Genomic DNA, 15,952 nt, shown 5'->3' with positions numbered 1-15,952 from the left:
GTGGGGCTCCAATACACTTTGGCAAAGTCACAGCAAGCTTCTAATCCCAGGGGGATTTTCTGCTCAAGTTTGCTGCCAGTCTGGGACATGTGCTCAGAGAGGAGACTGCTCCAGAGCTTGGCTAGCAGCTGGGAATAGCACTGGTCCCATGGCACGGTCTGAATGACAGCATGTCCATTTGTGCTTTGGCTGCTGTATTCTGTGGTACCAAGGAATGTGCAAGTGGGTTGGGGAAAAGGCAGCGCCCATGGTGCTGATGTGGCACAGAGCCACAGAGAGGCATGGCTGGGTGCTGGGCTCTGAGCCACAGATTCCCACAGAACAGACACAGCCCCTGAGGCTAGGCACAGCCCAGCACCCCCTTGCTTCTGCCTAGGGCTGGCTCTGCTCGCTGGACCTCAGGGGCAAGGCTGCCTTCTCAGAGGCTTTCCTTGTTGAGGTCTTGAGTTGCCTGGGGCAGCAGGTGCCTTCACCCCAGATGTAGGCCCGAAAATCCCTGGAGACATAGAAGTAGATGAAGGGATCAAAGCAGGTGTTGAAGGCGCTGAGCACCAGTGCCAGGACATACCAGATGTAGGTGATGTTGCGGCATCCTGTGGCACCCAGCACATAGTGGTTAAAGAGCAGTACATTGCTGGGGGTGAAACAGAGGATGAAGACTAGGAGGACCAGAGCCAGGAGACGTACCACGTGCCCATAGTTTCTCCTCTTGGCCACCAGCCGCACCAGGATGCAGCCATAGGAGATGATCATGAGCACAAAGGGCATGCCAAAGCCCAGCCCTACCAGGGAGAGGAAATAATAAAACATGAACTTCTGGTCATCTTTGTCTAGGACATCATGGCAAGTAGTGATGTTCAGCCCTGAGATGTACTTTGTCTGGGGGCTGAAGAGCAATGGGCTCATGCCCAGCCCCACTGCCAGCCAGATCCCCACACAGACACCCACCCTGCCCCACATCCACCTGGACCCCTTCCACAAGAACGGGTGCACCACAGAGATGCAGCGCTCCAGGCCAATGCAGGTGAGAAATAGGATAGAGCTGTACATATTCCCATAGAAGAGGGCTACCATGGTGCGGCACAGGTAGTCCCCAAAGAGCCACTGGTTGCCCAAGAGGTGGTAGGAGATCTTGAAGGGCAGCAGGAGGACAAAAAGCAGGTCAGCGCTGGCCAGGTTAAGCAGGAAGAAGGTGGTGGAACATCTCCTGAACTTGGTCACCAGGACCCAGCAGGCCAGAGCATTGGCTGGCAGCCCGACAAGCAGAATCACACAGTAGAGAGCAGGGAGGACACGAGTGGTCACAGTGCTGTTGAGAAAAGCTTCCACAGAGGCGCCGGGGCATTCAGCTTCTTCTTGGGGAGTGAGAGAGATCAAGACTCGTCCTTTGCCATGCACTGAGAAGAACACAAGGAATTAGCTTTGTCTGAGAGCACCCTTCCACTGCTCCTTCCTGTTTGGGACCATGTAGGGAGCTGTCACTCCTCCCTGCAGCCAGCAAATGCAAGAGCTGGCATCTTCCTGGTCAACAGCAAAGGGCAGCTTGGGACCCACAGAAGTTCTGCATCCTAGTCCTTAACATCCTGGTCCCTGTGGATGTTCACAGTACCTCAGCTGGGGCAAACTCTGCTCTTGCTGGCATTGTGCTCCCAAGCTGTAATGCTAAGCAGAGGAGCACTATAACTCCCAAGGGTCTCCCTCCTGCCCCACACATCCCCCAGTAGCCCCATGTGAGTGTGAAAGACCATGCAGAAGTGACATCTCCAAGTAAGACACTGTAGTCAGCAAGGAAAGTTCACAGAGACACAAAGCTGCCCTTGTCCCAGAGCCACACCATATCCTGCTCATGCCATGCCACTCACCCAGCACCGCGGCCATCTCAGTGCCAGCCCAGCCAGGCTTGGAGAGGAACAGTAACCCTGTCTGGAGCCTGAGATGGGTGCTCACATGCATGCAGACATGCGCATGTCCCATCTTCTTGACAACATCCCTTTTCCTAGCACACTCATGCCCTGCTCTAGAGCAAATCATGAACAACACATGTCAGATGCAGGTCCCCATCCTGCTCCCCCAGCTGTGTGTGCCAGGAACACCTGCAGATCAGATCCTGGAGCAGTGCCTGGTCTGTCTTCATGGCAAAAGTAACCAAAGGAGGCCCTGCGAGCCTGACGGGCTGCCTGGGGCAGATAGGGGAGGCATGAGGAGCATGATGGTGGAGGAAAAGGGGTGCATGGCATGGATCCCACCCAAAGGACCTGGCACGGTCTCTACAGCATCAGTGAACATGCCCAGGTGCTCTGGGGTGTGATGCCAGCCTTTCAGGGCTTTGGGGTCTACTCTGCCCTGGCTCCCCAGCACTAAACCTACTGGCTGGGTCTAGCATACAGTGTGTCTCCCCAGAAAGGTAGCGGGTACAAAAAGGGTTGGGTGGCCTGAGGAGAAGCAGGGATCCTGTCTCTGCTGAGGCAGCAGCACCCCAGTAATATATGGTCCCTGCCTCTGCCGGCTGGTGAAAAGCAGCAGTGGGAGTGCTTGACTTCACCTGCAGCCTCGTGGCCTGATCGAACACCGAAATCAGCAGCATCCAGAGCCTACATGTGTCGGGCCTTTGACGGAGATGTGACACACCAGCCACGCCAGGACAGAGCTGTTCCCACCCTGCCACCTGAGCTGTTCTGGGTCTCTCGCCGCTTCCCCTCAGCCAGGCCCAGGCAGCCAGGCCCCCTCCACCCCAACCCCACGTCAGCCACGGCTATGCGGATCTCCCTCCGCTCCCTGTGGTCATAAGCTTCTCACTCTGTGCCCAGAGCAAAAGCACAGAACAGGAAGATCCTCGGTCACCCCCCCCCCCAAAAAAAAAAAAAAAAAAAAAGGAAAAAAAAGGAAAAGAAAAAAAAAGAAAGAAAGAAACCCACTGATCAAATCCCTTTTCTTAATGTTTTTTTCACTCTAACAGCACAACCAGGCCCTGCCTCCCTGCACGTCACCGTGACGCACATTGGTACCTGTACGAGCAAGTCCGCTTCCTGCTCCTACAACAGAGCTAAACATACCCTTCCTAAAGCCTTCCCTTCCACCCCACTGCACTGCTCCCAGCTCAGGGGCTGCCCAGAGAGACACAGCCCCCCCCCCCCACCCCCCCCCGAGCCTGTTTTGCCAGGGCTAGATGTTAACACTCCTTGGCACTTGCCAACATGCACTGCTAATGCACGGCCCCAGGGAACAGCGAAGGTGGTTCCTCGAGCCTGAGTGCACGGGGCGGCCAGCTGTCCCAAGCGACCCGCGCGGTCCTCTGCAAAGCTCTCACTGAGGCAGCTCCTCGGCTTTCCAAGCCCTGCCACGGCTGCCGGATTGCGCTAGGGCCGCCTCGCAGCCCCGGACCCGCAGGCACCACGTTGCCCTTTGAGCGGGCACACAGCGAGCCCGTGCAGTGACAACCATCCTGGCTGCTCGAACACGATGAGCCCAGTCTGCCGTGACAGCTGGGTCCAAGGAGCTGTGGCGGTCGTGAATCGCTGCCTCCCGCTCTGGGACTGGGAAACAACGCGGAGATTTCCTGAGAGCAGTCACCCACACCGGCTTGGGCGCAGGGCACGACGTGCCGTGCAAGACCACTTCCAGGACAACGTGTTCAGATGTGGGACTTACGAGAAAGTTTGGTGGCTCCAATTTAGCCTGAAATGAACCACCCCAGCTCTGAAATCCCAGAGACTTTCAGCTGGTCCCCAGGACACTTGAGGTCTAGGGCACCAGGAAGGCCCAGCTGTGTCCAACAGCCTCCTGCAAATGCTGCCGTCTCTGCCCTCTCCACTCGCGAAGGAGGCAGGGGAAATTTCAGGTTACAACAGCAATAATTTTATTTTTGCTGCTATAGGGAGGGGAAGAGCAGCGGCGTTTCAGGTCATCACTTGAGCTTTCAATATGGACAGTAAAAAGACCCAGAAAAAGCGGCAGAGTTGTCCCCCAACCCATCTCGGTAACAGGCAGCAATTCCCATCCAAGTGCCAAGTGACATGGTATTGGGATATCCCAGCCTCCATATGGTCCATGTCCCTCCTGTCCTGCCCCATCGTCTCCCAGCTGGCACGTACCCCCACCTCAGCCAGACGGCCCTTCCTGACCTTCTTTAACCAGATCCCCAAGAAGGACATTCCCCGGAAAGGGAGCGAGAGACCTACCAGGGCGCTTAGCTGTGGGGAGTTCGACAGCTGAGCAGAGCCAGGTGCAGCCAAGCAGGAGGGAGACGTAGATGGCAGCAGAGCCGGGCGACGGCAAAAAATACATATCTGTGGCGCGACCTCTGCAAAAACTGCTGATGGTTGTCTTCTGGGGTCCAGAGAAGTATCACAAGCGGGGGCTGGCCCCAGACTGTGAGTCACTGCGACATGACAGACGCCAGCCCTCTCCTCCACAGCACCCTTCCTCTTTTTCTTCCACTTTGCGTCTGGGGGCTGCTTTCCGCCCCTGAGGTCCAAGCAGCGAGACGGACACTCGGGAAGTTGGGAGTTGAGATGACTGCAAACTGCAAGCTATCTCCAAATGCTCAGAGCTGAGGACAGACAGATGGAGACACGTGGCTTTAGGGTGATTTCCATCTACCCTTGCGCAGTTAGGTGGCTGTGAGGAGGTGGAAGCAGTTTTGGTGCAACCACAAGAAGGTATTTTACAGACTGAGTGGGGAGGTGAAGTGGTGCCTGCCCTGTAAGTGCATGGCAGCAGGGTCACGGCTGGCTCCCAGGTCACCAAGGGAGTCACAACCCAGCTCTGTGTGCCCAGGCCCCATTGCACAAGGGTGCTCCTCATGGAACAGGACCTGCCATTCCCACATGGCAGCACTTTGGGGTCCATGGCACTCTCACCCCTGTCTGACCATCCTAGGAAGGCCCTGAGGACCAGAAACTCCCAGCTTCCTTGTGTTTGATCACTTTGGTTGGCCTGATGAGCTGGTTCCACCTCGCAGATGGGGCCACCCTGCCCCATCGCAGCTGTGCCATGCCCTTCCTGTCACCCAAGTGGGTGGTAGGTGGCCCCCATGCCCACTCTCCCAGCTCCCCGTGACTGCCTGAAGCAGAGGAGCTACAGAAGGGAATAACTGCCCCAGTGACCCACAGGGACAACCCCAGGCCCAGCCTCACTCATGGACATGCTCTGGGGGAACCTGGAAACATGCAACTGCCCCAAAAAACGTGAGAAAGCAAGAAAGGGACAAAAGGGACAAAAGGGACAGCAGGGAGGACCTGGAGAGCTGCAAGAACCGTGATGGCCATAAATGGAGGAAAAACGGGGTAAAAATGCCAAGTGAAAGAGAAGGAAGAGAGGAACGGCAGCGTGGGGGTGGGGACGGAGAGGCGACAGAGGGGCAGAAGGAGGGGCCGGGGGGGGACAGAAGAGGCCGAGGAGGCACAGGGAGGGCTGGCTGGCGAGCCCTCATGGATGCCAGGTGCCCCCACACCAGATGCCACTGCACACACACACACACGCACGCACGCACACACGGCGGGTCCTGCCGAGCCCCGTCCCCTGTGCGACCTGGGACCAGCCCCAGCGCCCCGCGCGTCCCCCTCGGCCCCGCCCCAGGCCCGGCCCCAGCGCTCCCGGGCGAACGCGCAGCGCCGAGCACCAGCCGGCGCCGCGGGCGGGGCCTAGGGAGGGGCGGGGCCCGGCGGCGGGGCGGGGCCCGGCGGCGGGGCGGGGCGGGGCGGGGGTTGGGGCGGGGCCCGGCGGGGGTTGGGGCGGGGCTCGGCGGCGGGGCGGGGCCCGGCTGCGGGGCGGGGAGGGGCCCGGCGGCGGGGCGGGGCGGGGGTTGGGGCGGGGCCCGGCGGGGGTTGGGGCGGGGCCCGGCGGGGGTTGGGGCGGGGCTCGGCGGCGGGGCGGGGCCCGGCTGCGGGGCGGGGAGGGGCCCGGCGGCGGGGCGGGGCGGGGGTTGGGGCGGGGCCCGGCGGGGGTTGGGGCGGGGCGGGGCCCGGCCGGTCCCGGCAGTTCCGGGCTCGGCACACGCGCGGCGGCAGTGGTGGCGGGGCCGGGACCAGGGCCGGGATCGGGCAGCGGAGCGATGCAGCCGCCGCCGCGTAAGGTGAGTGAGAGGGACGGGACCGGCCCCGGCCCCGCAGGATCCGGGATGGCACCGGGCCGCGAGGCCTGACCGGGGAGTCAGGACCGGCTGCACGACGGGCATCGGGGGAATCGGCGGTGGCGGCTGCGGGGTCGCGACTGGCACAAGCAGCGCGGCGCGACCTCGGGAGTGACCTCGGGGCGGCCCCGGGGGGCCGGCGGGGTCTCCCCCGCCGCCTTCGCCCTGCGTGCTCGGGTGCCCCCAGCCCTGCCGGGAGGGTGACACTGGCGGGTGGCCCGGCCTGGCACTGCGGACAGCAGGAGCCGGTCCTGAGAGCTGCCCCCCGCCCCCCCCCCCCAACCTTGCAGGTGAAGCTGACCCAGGAGGTGAAGGTGCACTTCATAGAGCAGCTCTCCAGCCTGCAGAGCAAGCAGCAGCGGGACACGGAGCTGCTGGAGGACATCAGGTACCGGCCACTCCTGGGCCTCCTCGGCCGCCCCGGGGGCCAGCACAGCACCCACGGCCTCCTGCCTGGGCTCCTGGCTGAGACCTGCAAACTCAGTGCACTGCTGACGCTTGTCTGCGCCCTGCGCTCCCTGGAGCATGCAAAGCTGCGGCCGGCAGCCGGAGTGTCGGGAGTCTTCGCTCTCCTTCCATCACACGACAAGCTGGGGAAGGAGGAAAACGGTCCCCGTTCCCAGCCCTCCGGGGCGGTAGGCCGGGAGGGGCTGCTGGAGGGGGCCGCATCCTGCACGCCCCGAGTGCCGCCGGCTCCTGCCGGCGGATCCCATGGGCGCCGAGGGCGCGGCAGGGTCTGACAGCAGCGCGGAGCCCGACGCAGCAGGGCTGCAGTTACCATAGATGCTTTCAGCGGCTCTTTAGAGGTCACCGGCTGCCCTCGTGGGAGGCTGCCTCCCTGCCCCCATCGGCCCCGGCATGAGCCGGCAGCCCTGCTAGGCACCCCGCGCCAGCCCCTGCGTGCCTCCGCACACGGTTCATGTGGGCCTGAGACCTCCCAGCTCATTTCACCTGTGGGGCAGGGAAGGGCCATCGCCATCGCATATGGCCCTCCAGGCTCGGCTTGCCTCGAGCCCGCTGCCGCGGCTGGTCGAAGGCTCCGTCGCTGCCGTGGGTCGGGCCACCCTGGGAGACGGGCGCTTCCAGAGCACAATCCAGGGGGGGGACAGAGGCGCCGCGATGCTGCGCCACGGCGAGAAGACAGCCCTGTCCATCCCACGCGCGCTGGGCTCTCACCTTCCCGGCGTGTCCTCTCCCTACAGGTCCTATAGCAAACAGAGGTCTGCGATCGAGAGGGAGTATGGGCAGGTAAGGAGGTGGCGCCGGGCTCCTCGCTGCTCCCAGGGACGTTCTGTGACACGTGTCAATGTGCAGCGGCACCAGGACTCCAAGCGGCCTCGCGCCGACCTCAGTGCCGCCGTTTCCCCTAGCCGGTGTCGCCCCGCCGGCCCTTGGCTCTCCGTCCTCCTCGGCTCTCCTCTCGCCGTCTCCCCTGCCACGAGAGCCCGGGCGCTGCGTGGGAGGTGCTGCTGGCCCGGCTTTGGGCATTTGCACTGCGTTCCCGGGGGTTTTGCCCACCGGAGCGGCCCCGAGCAGGGTGCTGGGTCCTCTCCAAGGCAGTGAGGAGACCTCGGCCCTCTGGTCCTGGGCGTTTTGCAGCAGCGCACAGCCCTGTGCAAGCAGATTGGGGTTTTGCTCTCAAAAGTCAGATGTTATTTGAGCCGAACAGGGTTTCACTGTGACATCTGTGTCTTAGCTCATCCCTTCATCTGTGCAAGTCAGGGCTAGCTGGGATCCGTCCGTTCCTTCGAAGGGGAGGATCAGCGCTTTCCCTCACGGCAGGGATCGATCACTTGTCGATTGCCCTGCTGAGGGACTTTGCTGAGCACAGCACAAACCGGACCGCGTGTGTTTTGGGGGCCGAGAGGGAAAACTGGGGGGAAGGAAATAATCCAACCGCAGTGTCTGCTTGATCGTTGCAGAGCTCTTCTTTTAAATATCAGAGCCTGGTTTTTGTTCCTTGAAGCATCCTCTGCTGTTTCCCTTAAAAAGATGCTGCAGCAGAGTTTCGCAGGTTGGTGACGTGCCGCAGGGAGTCCCCCGTGCGCCCTGCTCCCCCTCCCATGTCGCACACCCTCCGTGTTTGGTAGGCAGCAGCTGCTTCTCCCCCGCCTTCAGTACGTGGTACTGTGATGTTTGTAACTCGCCATGCTTTTGCTACAAAGGTAATGACTAATACCAGTTTAATACCCCAGGAGAGAACTAAATAACCAAGTTGCAAGCAGAAGGAGTCAAGGGCTCAGAGAGGTGGCAGATCCTAAGTGCTGGCAGAGCCAAGTCTCGTAGGGAAGACGAGAGCTTTGGTTGCGGGTGGCGAGCCACAGTGTAGGGCTAGGCCAGGTTTGTCAGGAGCCCTTGAATGAAGTGGTGGACACCAGGGTGTGATGCTGAAGCCAAGCTATGAGCTGTCAGAGAAGGGCTGGAGCAGAAAAAATACGCAGATAATGCCCAGGTATGTCTAGAAGAGAGAGCAGAGGCTTGGGGACCACTGCAAGACCTGTTTGTGCCCCCAAAATGGGCTGCAAGTACCCTGCAGGGGCCCAGCATCCCTCTCTGCCCTTCCTTCCCTCTCCCTGCAGGACAGCGGTCCGGCCCCGGCTGCCCAGCAGCGTGCCACCTCGCTCCTGCCTCTGCCTTCCTCCGTTCCACCTCCCACGCGCATGGCATCCGTCCCCCTGCAGCGTCGCTCCCCTGCCCTGCTCTGGCCTAACCTCTTCTCCCTCCTGGTGGCTGCGGGGCACTGGCAGGTAGCTTTGGGAAGCCATTGGCCTGGAGGGTGCAACTAACTCCCTACTCAGCCCCGCGTGAGTAACCGAAGAGGCCTCTTGCAGTACCTTGGCTTCCGCCCGTCTGTCGTTGCCCCGCTGCTTTCTCAGCCTCTTCCCTGGTTCGATGCCCAGCCTCGGCATTCCCAAATGTGCTGGAGCCTCGGCGGACATCTCTGGTGAGCCTGGGATGGGTTTGGACACATGGCTCCACCATGCACCCCTCGAGCTCGGAGGGGGATTGCCGCCCTCTGTGCTGGAGGTTCAGGTCATTCTGGGCTTGGGTTGTTGGTGGCTTCTCCCTGGCTTCTTTATTTGGCTGTTGCCTTTGCAGCCGCTGTGTGTTGTGGCCCATTTCTGGCCACTGGCAGTCCCCCTCCCAGCCTTCATTCTCAAAAGCTGCAAGATGAAGCCTTTCATGATGGTGGCTAGCCAAAGTCTGCTTCTCTGGGTCATCCAGGGGCTCTTCCTCCCCTAACTCACATGTGCTGTCTGGCATCACCTTAGCTGTAAGATGCCCTTGGCAATCGTGCATATCACTGAGACCGCAGGGGTTTGTGGCTCTGACCCAACCCTACAGGCACCCCAGCAGGTCTGGCACACGAGGGCTTTCTGTCCTTCCTCTGCATGGCCTGCTTTGGGGCAGGGGGATATACAAGTCTCCCTTTATGCCTTCGGTGTGTCCCCAAATGCATCAGCGTTTAAATGAAGTCCTTGGACTAGCCCACATCCTGCACAGGCATTCTAATGTTGAGGGAGGAGGTGTGATAAAAATTGGACTTTTTCCTCCAGGCCTGAGGCTGAGAAGGTTGAAATCCCAGCAGGGCCAACCAGAGTGACATATTGTGGGCAGGTCATTAGTGGGACTCAAAGGTGCGGGGCTTTGTCCACCCATCAGTGGGGCGGCGGGTGCCAAGCATCTGGCTGTGGGTGCTGTGCCTGTTTGAGCCAAGGTCAGGGAAGTTCTGCAGGGTGGTTGTGGGGCCGTGCTGGGGCTTGGACCTTCTGGGAGCTCCCCGGGGAGCCAGTTTGGGCTTCTCTGCCCTTTCAGGGACCAGGCTGAGCCTCGGGCGCTGCCAGGTGTATCCTCCTTGTATCTGTGTGCTGCAGCCAGCTTGGTCGCAGCCACAAGCCCTTGCTCTCGCTTCCTTCCCTGCCCTGCTTTTCCCGCTGTCGGCAGCGGAGCAAAAGCCACGTGAGGTTTTCCTGCAAGGAGAGACCCCAGGACCCTGGCTGCCCAGACTCCTTGGTCCTCATCAGCCTCAAACAACCGCAGGGTCCCCTCCTGCTCCATTGCTCTAGGGGCACTCATGAAGTAGGCAGTCAGCACGGGGAAGCAGGGTACTGGCACAGGAACATGTAGCCGGTGGGCTGGGTGCAAGCAGGCCTGTGTGCCAGAGGTGCCTGGCTGAGCGGTGGAGCGAGCGGTGATGGGAGGTCTGTCCACAGGCACTGCAGAGGCTGGCGAGCCAGTTCCTGAAGAGAGACTGGCAGCGGAGCCGCAGTGAAGCCAACGACTCAAGGTGGGCCATGGGCAAGGTAGCCAGGGCAGGGTGGCGAGGGGCTGGGGTGGCTGTGGCCTGGAAGAGGGAGGTGGCTGGGTATGTTGTCTCCTAACCAGGAGTCCAATGGCTGGCAGTGCCAGAGATGCCCTCTCTTGAGGGAAGCAGCCCTGGGTGAGGCTATCTCCGAGGATGTGGTATTCAAAACAGAAGGGACTACAGGGGGCAGGTGGCTGGTGATGTCCTCAAAGGCATCTCTTTGAGGGATCCCAGCCGAGACCTGGTAGGGAAGCAGGAGAGCCCCACGGCAGGAGGTGTGGGAGAAGAGAGTCGGTTTAACCTCTTTCCCTGGCATCCTTGCCTGCAGGAGCGTCGTTGCTGCCTGGAAGGGCGTCATTGATGGTACTATGTATGCTGGGCAGGCCCGTGTTACCGCCTCGGAGAGCTATCGCACCATTGCCCTAGAGGCCTCCAAGACTGCCCGTGTGTCCAAGGAGCGGATGCTGAAGAAGGTACTTGGGGAGGATGAAGGCATGTGCCCCATGGCCAGGGGCAGCTGCAGGGCAGCTCATGGCCAGGGCAGTTCATGGCCACCATGCCCAAGCAAAAGTGATGGGGCCACCAGTCCTGGGGCTGACCCTTCCCCCCCACCCTAGAGCACTGAGCAGTTGCAGAAGGTGCAGGCAGAGTTGTTGGAGACAGTGAAGGAGCTGGGCAAGGCGAAGAAGCAGTTTACGCACCTCCAGCGGAGCAATGAGGTGGCCAAGGACAAAGCTGCGGATGTGGAGGCCCGGTGAGCAGGACGGGAGGAGGGCACAGTGGTGCTGCGGCAGGAGCGAAGAGGATGGACCATGAACTCATGCCTTCACCTTTCTCCCTAGGCTCCGGAGGAGTGACCGGAGGATATTTCACACAAAGGCCAGCCTGCAAAAACTCAGTGCCAAGGTCAGCAATGCAAGGACAGACGGGTCGTTGATCACAGGGGTGGCAGCAGGACTGGTCCAGGGCTGGCACGGGATGCAGGATGGTATCCTCCACCCACTCGCCAGGGCATGCCCTCCCTATCCCACAGTTCTCTGCGCAGCTGGCCGAGTATTCAAAGCAGCTCACGGGGGTGCACAACGAGTACATCCTCACGCTGGTGTCTGCCAATGCCCACCTAGACCATTACTACAATGTGGAGTTACCCACTGTCATGCAGGTAAGAGCTGCTCCAACTCCTGGCTTTCCTCATCAGCTTTTTCCCTCCCTATGCTGGGAGCAGGGCTCTCTGACTCTACCTGTCCAGGGTCCTTGAAGAAACATCTCCCAAGCATGGCTAGGTGCTGGACACAGGGTCCCACTGCACCTGCAGTGCTGGGACAGGGAGCAGCAGGGTGTCCCATGTGCATTGCTGTCTCAGAGCATTTCTTGGGCATGTGGCAGGTCCCTGGTGCCCAGCCTGTGGATTGTCCTTAGCCCACCTTGGGGACAGCATAGGAACAGCACATGCTCCCCCAGGAGCTGACAGGGATGTCCTCCCTGCTTGAGCTCTTGGGAGATGAGAGATGCCGGATAATAAGCAGGCACTTGGAATGCCCCACTCCTTGGCTCTGCATGGGCACCATAGGTGCTGCAGGGTGTGGGGGGCTCTCCTGCCTCCCAGCCTGGTTTTCCTAGGCCCTGGACGGTGACCTTTACGAGCGGTTCCGGGACCACTTGACCTTGACCAGCCAGACAGAGATTGAGATCTGCCAGGCAACACAGGAGTGGTTCCAGCGCGTTTTGGAGTCATCCACACAAGTAAAGCTATCCCTCCTTGTCCCAGGGCTGGGGCTGGCCTCCACTGGTCCCTTTGCATTCTGGACACTGCTGGGTTGATGGAGGGCATGACTGAGTCCTGCATCCCGCCTTGGTCCCATGCATCTTCTCCCCGCCACTGCAGATATGCCAGAAGCAGAACCTCCTCCTCTTCCTCCAGGACCACACTGCCTTCACGCTGACCCCAGAGCAGCGATTCCAGCTTGCTGGCATGGACCAGGTACGTTGTGAGGCTGGTCTGGTGACAGGCTGAGCACTCGAGCCCTTCTCAGCTGTGCCATCCTTGCCTAGATGCGTCTTCTGGAGCCAGAGAGCAGCAGCACCAGTGAGAGCAGCCTGGAGAAGGAGGTGCGGCGCTGGGCCATGCGGGCAGCCAAGGACTACAAAATCAAGACACACAGCGAGCAGGTGGGTGCTCTGCACAGGTCATCCTTCCTTGCAGAGCCATGGTGTGTTGGAGGGCCCTGCGAGAGGGCAGAGGCTGCAGCCCCTTCCCTCACGCTCCTCTGCACTCGTGAGCCGCCATGAGCCGTGGCTGTTCATGCAGGTCCTGCAGAGGCTGGAGGCCAGGAGGCAGCAGGCCCCAGAGGCGGAGGTGACCGCCATGGAGCGACGGATGGAGGAAGTGAGAGAGAACATCCGGAAGGCGGAGGTGGGTCTGGCAGGGCAGAGCTATGCGGACCCTGTTCCTAAGCCCACCCTGGCCTGGAGCTCCCCAAACCTGGAGGCTTGGGGGTGGCCTGGGGAACCACGAGCAGTTTATCACCGCCTGGGAGACATGGGTGAGACTCGACCGACCTCGGCCCGCGGCCTCCCCACAGGTCAGCAAGGTGAAGGCGGATGCCCGGCTGGCGCTGCTTCGCACGACTGGGCTGGATGTGGACGCCTGGCTGGCGGGGGCCATGGCGCAGGCGCTGGAGGAGCTGGAGCGTGAGCGCAGCCTGAGCGCAGCCCAGCAGGCCGAGAAGGAGTCCGCACCTGCGGTGAGAGCAGCCTGAGCACCAGGAGCCCGGGTGGCTCTCAGCACCCCTGGTTGGGAGCAGCAGGGAGGGACAACGCCCCCCCCCCCCCATCCCGCTGACGCAGGGTTTGTCCCTAGACAGAAGAGTTTGACCTGGCGGAGTTTGATGATTACGATGACAGCGTTGAGCCGTTTGAAGACGTCGACCCTGGCCCTGCTGGCCGCACGTATCCTTACGCTTGCCGGGTGATTTTCGGATACCAGGTAAAGCAGCTGTTGGAGCTCTGTGGCTAGTTCCTTAGGGCTCTTGGCGCCCTGCCCCGAGCCAGGCGTGTCCACCGCTGGCCCTGGCAGCCTTTATACCGCTTTGCACCATGTCCCATGTGCTCCTGCAGGGCTGCCAGGCAGACGAGCTGTCCATCACCCAAGGAGAGGAGCTGGAGATCATCGAGGACGGTGATGTCGAGGAGTGGGTGAAGGTGGGTGCAGGTAGCCAGAGAAAAGGGCATCAGGCTGAGCATCCCTGAGGTCCCCTCCTCTCTCTAGCCTAGACTGCACGATCTGGCCCATGCCAGAGCTGGGCAGAGTTTGGGGGGTCCCTGTGAGTCCCCACTCACGAGGACTGTCCCAGTATGAGGGCCGGAACAAACGTGGTCACAGAGTCACGATTTGGGTACAGTGTTGGGATTGTAATGTGGCTTCTGCCCCTCCAGGCCCGGAACAAGGCAGGCCAGGTCGGCTATGTCCCCGAGAAGTACCTGCTATCCCTGGGCTGTGTGGGCACTGAAGCGGGCCCCACATCTGGGGGCCAGGCTGCAGGGTCCTTGGAGACAGCCTTGCACCGGCAGCTCTCCAGCATCATGAGCGCGGAGCTGGTCTTGGAGCCTGGAGGTGGGTGGCAACATAGTATCACCCTAGTCTGGTGCGTGTCCACAGGGCAGGCACCACGCCATGTCCCCTTGGGCTCGACCTCTGTCTTTCCCCATGGGATGTGGTCCCACGACTTGTCCCTAGTGCAAGGAGTAGCATCCCCTTCGCGCTCGCAGGGGCCGTGCCCGGGAGTGCTGAGCACCTTGCAAAGAGAGCTTGTCCTCCCAGGAGGACAGCTCTGGCCTCTACCATGTGCTGAGGCAGCTGACAGCAGCTTCCCGCTCTCTCCACAGCCTGGCTGGTGCGAGCCCTGTACGACTACGAGGGGCAGAGCCCCGAAGAGCTGAGCTTCCCCGAGGGCGCCATCATCCGCGTGCTGCCCCGGACGGAGGAGGAGGTGGACGATGGTTTCTGGACAGGAGATTTCAATGGACGCATTGGTGTCTTCCCCTCGCTCGTGGTGGAGGAGCTCACCGGGGCCGGGGGCTCTGCTGGGCAGGTGGGTTCTGCTGAGGCTGAGCTGGGCCTGGCCCATGCTGGGTGAGGGAGGGAGGTTACGTGTCATCAAGGAGGGTTGCTGCATCGCCATGGCACAGGACAGGGGGCCATCTCATACCCATCGTTGCTGGGACAAGGGTGCTGTGTCTCTGGGGTGACCTGAAGAAGTCCCTGGGCCCAGCACTGCAATGAAGGTCTCTGCAGGCTGTGGAGCACCCACTGCTTCAAACACCCTCTGCTTTGTTTTTTCAGGAGCTGCCGTCACCCTCCCCTCCACCATTCTCTCCTCCTGGCCTCGCACCTGGGAACAGCCTGGCCTCCAGCCCCGCTCCAGAAGTGCTAGTGGGAGGTGAGTGCCATGAGACCCCAGGGGCTGGAAGGGCTGGAAAGGAGGTTAGGGGGCGTGGGAGACACGCGTAGCACTACCAGAGCCCAGCCCATCTCTGTCGTGTGTCCAGTCTGCAGGCAGGATGGCATGGCCAGCGGCCAGAGCTCTCCAGACCTGTCAACCAGCCGCCTCCGTCCGGTAAGCACCTCTCTGGGGCCACCCACGGCCCTGGGCCTCCCCTACCAGTGATGATCTCCCTGCCCTCCTCATTGCCTCCCAGCCGCTGAAGCTGGAGGGGAAGGGGCTGTGACATGGGACGGTGCTGTCCGCACGGTGCGGGGTGGTCTGGAAGGCCTGGGAACGGTGCAGGAGTTAGGAGCGAGCCGGCAGAGCAGGGCCTGGAGCAGTCAGCACCGCTCTCCTCTCTCCGCAGCTCCGAGCGCCTCCCCCGCCGCCTGACAGAGCCCCTGAAGCCGAGCCCGAGCTGCACTTTAGCTGACCCTGGGAGTCCCTTGTGCTCTCCTAGTCTCTCCCTGCTCCCGCTGGGTCCTTGGGCCTGCAGTCTGCAAAAGCTTCACCCAAGCAAACTGCATCACCCGCTCTGGATGCTCCTCATCCCACGCAGCAGGGGCCGGCACAGAGGGGAGCGCTAGGACGTGCCCTGAGCCCCGCTCTGCTTCCCCGGAGCTGGTCTTCTTGGGGGGGGGACGCATCCTGCTGTTGCTCCTATGGTACTCAGCATAGCTTGTGGAGCAGTCTTGTCTCCGTGCACAACACTGGGCAGCCATGCTCCTGCCCGGAAGCACCTTTACCCAAAGCAAGGCAAGGAGCTCAGTGGTGTGGTTGTGCCCACGGCTCTTACCTCTGCCCCTTCTCCAGGCCCCCGGCTGGCGTCCTCGTACATGCCCCCCCTTGCTGACAATGTAGCACAGCCCCCCAGGGCTGGGGGGAGGGTGGGGTGATGTCTCCCTCCGTGCTAGGCACCGCATCTGCCATCCAGCCCCCTGCCCACCCAAGAGAGGGACGCGGGAGGTGGTGGGGGCAGCAGGAGCGGGCACTCTGGTTGCTGTGCCCCAATAAAGTGAGTCCACTCGGCCA

At 61.5% G+C, this 15,952-nt stretch overlaps 2 protein-coding genes across 3 annotated transcripts; one reads left to right on the top strand and one right to left on the bottom strand.

The window, feature by feature from the left end:
• Positions 1 to 372: 372 nt before the first annotated feature.
• LOC134146998 (proteinase-activated receptor 3-like) lies at positions 373 to 4,288 on the bottom strand. Its single transcript, XM_062587696.1, has 2 exons — positions 4,179 to 4,288; positions 373 to 1,397 (listed from the first exon to the last, which is right to left on the bottom strand). The coding sequence occupies exons 1-2, from the start codon at positions 4,282 to 4,284 to the stop codon at positions 373 to 375; spliced, it is 1,131 nt and encodes a 376-aa protein (XP_062443680.1). The 5' UTR covers positions 4,285 to 4,288.
• Positions 4,289 to 5,995: 1,707 nt separating this feature from the next.
• On the top strand, positions 5,996 to 15,949 carry FCHSD1 (FCH and double SH3 domains 1). Of its 2 annotated transcripts, XM_062587094.1 has the most exons (20): positions 5,996 to 6,073; positions 6,421 to 6,518; positions 7,333 to 7,378; positions 10,345 to 10,418; positions 10,765 to 10,909; positions 11,054 to 11,190; positions 11,279 to 11,342; positions 11,470 to 11,598; positions 12,057 to 12,179; positions 12,322 to 12,417; positions 12,489 to 12,605; positions 12,745 to 12,849; positions 13,019 to 13,180; positions 13,297 to 13,422; positions 13,554 to 13,637; positions 13,872 to 14,049; positions 14,322 to 14,527; positions 14,779 to 14,875; positions 14,985 to 15,052; positions 15,288 to 15,949. In XM_062587094.1, the coding sequence occupies exons 1-20, from the start codon at positions 6,053 to 6,055 to the stop codon at positions 15,351 to 15,353; spliced, it is 2,142 nt and encodes a 713-aa protein (XP_062443078.1). In that variant the 5' UTR covers positions 5,996 to 6,052; the 3' UTR covers positions 15,354 to 15,949. The 2 variants fall into 2 exon arrangements, with proteins under 2 accessions (XP_062443078.1, XP_062443077.1); XM_062587093.1 differs by lacking the exons at positions 5,996 to 6,073; positions 6,421 to 6,518 and having other exon boundaries at positions 7,064 to 7,378.
• Positions 15,950 to 15,952: the final 3 nt, after the last annotated feature.

The sequence above is a fragment of the Rhea pennata genome, chromosome 14 (assembly GCF_028389875.1).
Source record: "Rhea pennata isolate bPtePen1 chromosome 14, bPtePen1.pri, whole genome shotgun sequence".
NCBI lineage: Eukaryota > Metazoa > Chordata > Aves > Rheiformes > Rheidae > Rhea > Rhea pennata.
The sequence above is the reverse complement of the archived record's forward strand: the minus strand, read 5'-3'. Positions and strand labels throughout refer to the sequence as shown.

What these genes read in the sequence shown, in the direction of transcription:
- LOC134146998 (XM_062587696.1), bottom strand. Translation starts at nt 4,284, where the DNA reads ATGTATTTTTTGCCGTCGCCCGGCTCTGCTGCCATCTACGTCTCCCTC. An exon ending in CCCCACAGCTAAGCGCCCTG is followed by an intron (nt 1,398 to 4,178) that starts GTAGGTCTCTCG and finishes TGTTCTTCTCAG; the next exon opens with TGCATGGCAAAGGACGAGTC.
- FCHSD1 (XM_062587093.1), top strand. Translation starts at nt 7,115, where the DNA reads ATGGCCCTCCAGGCTCGGCTTGCCTCGAGCCCGCTGCCGCGGCTGGTC. An exon ending in AGTGAAGCCAACGACTCAAG is followed by an intron (nt 10,419 to 10,764) that starts GTGGGCCATGGG and finishes CCTTGCCTGCAG; the next exon opens with GAGCGTCGTTGCTGCCTGGA. An exon ending in GGGTGATTTTCGGATACCAG is followed by an intron (nt 13,423 to 13,553) that starts GTAAAGCAGCTG and finishes GTGCTCCTGCAG; the next exon opens with GGCTGCCAGGCAGACGAGCT.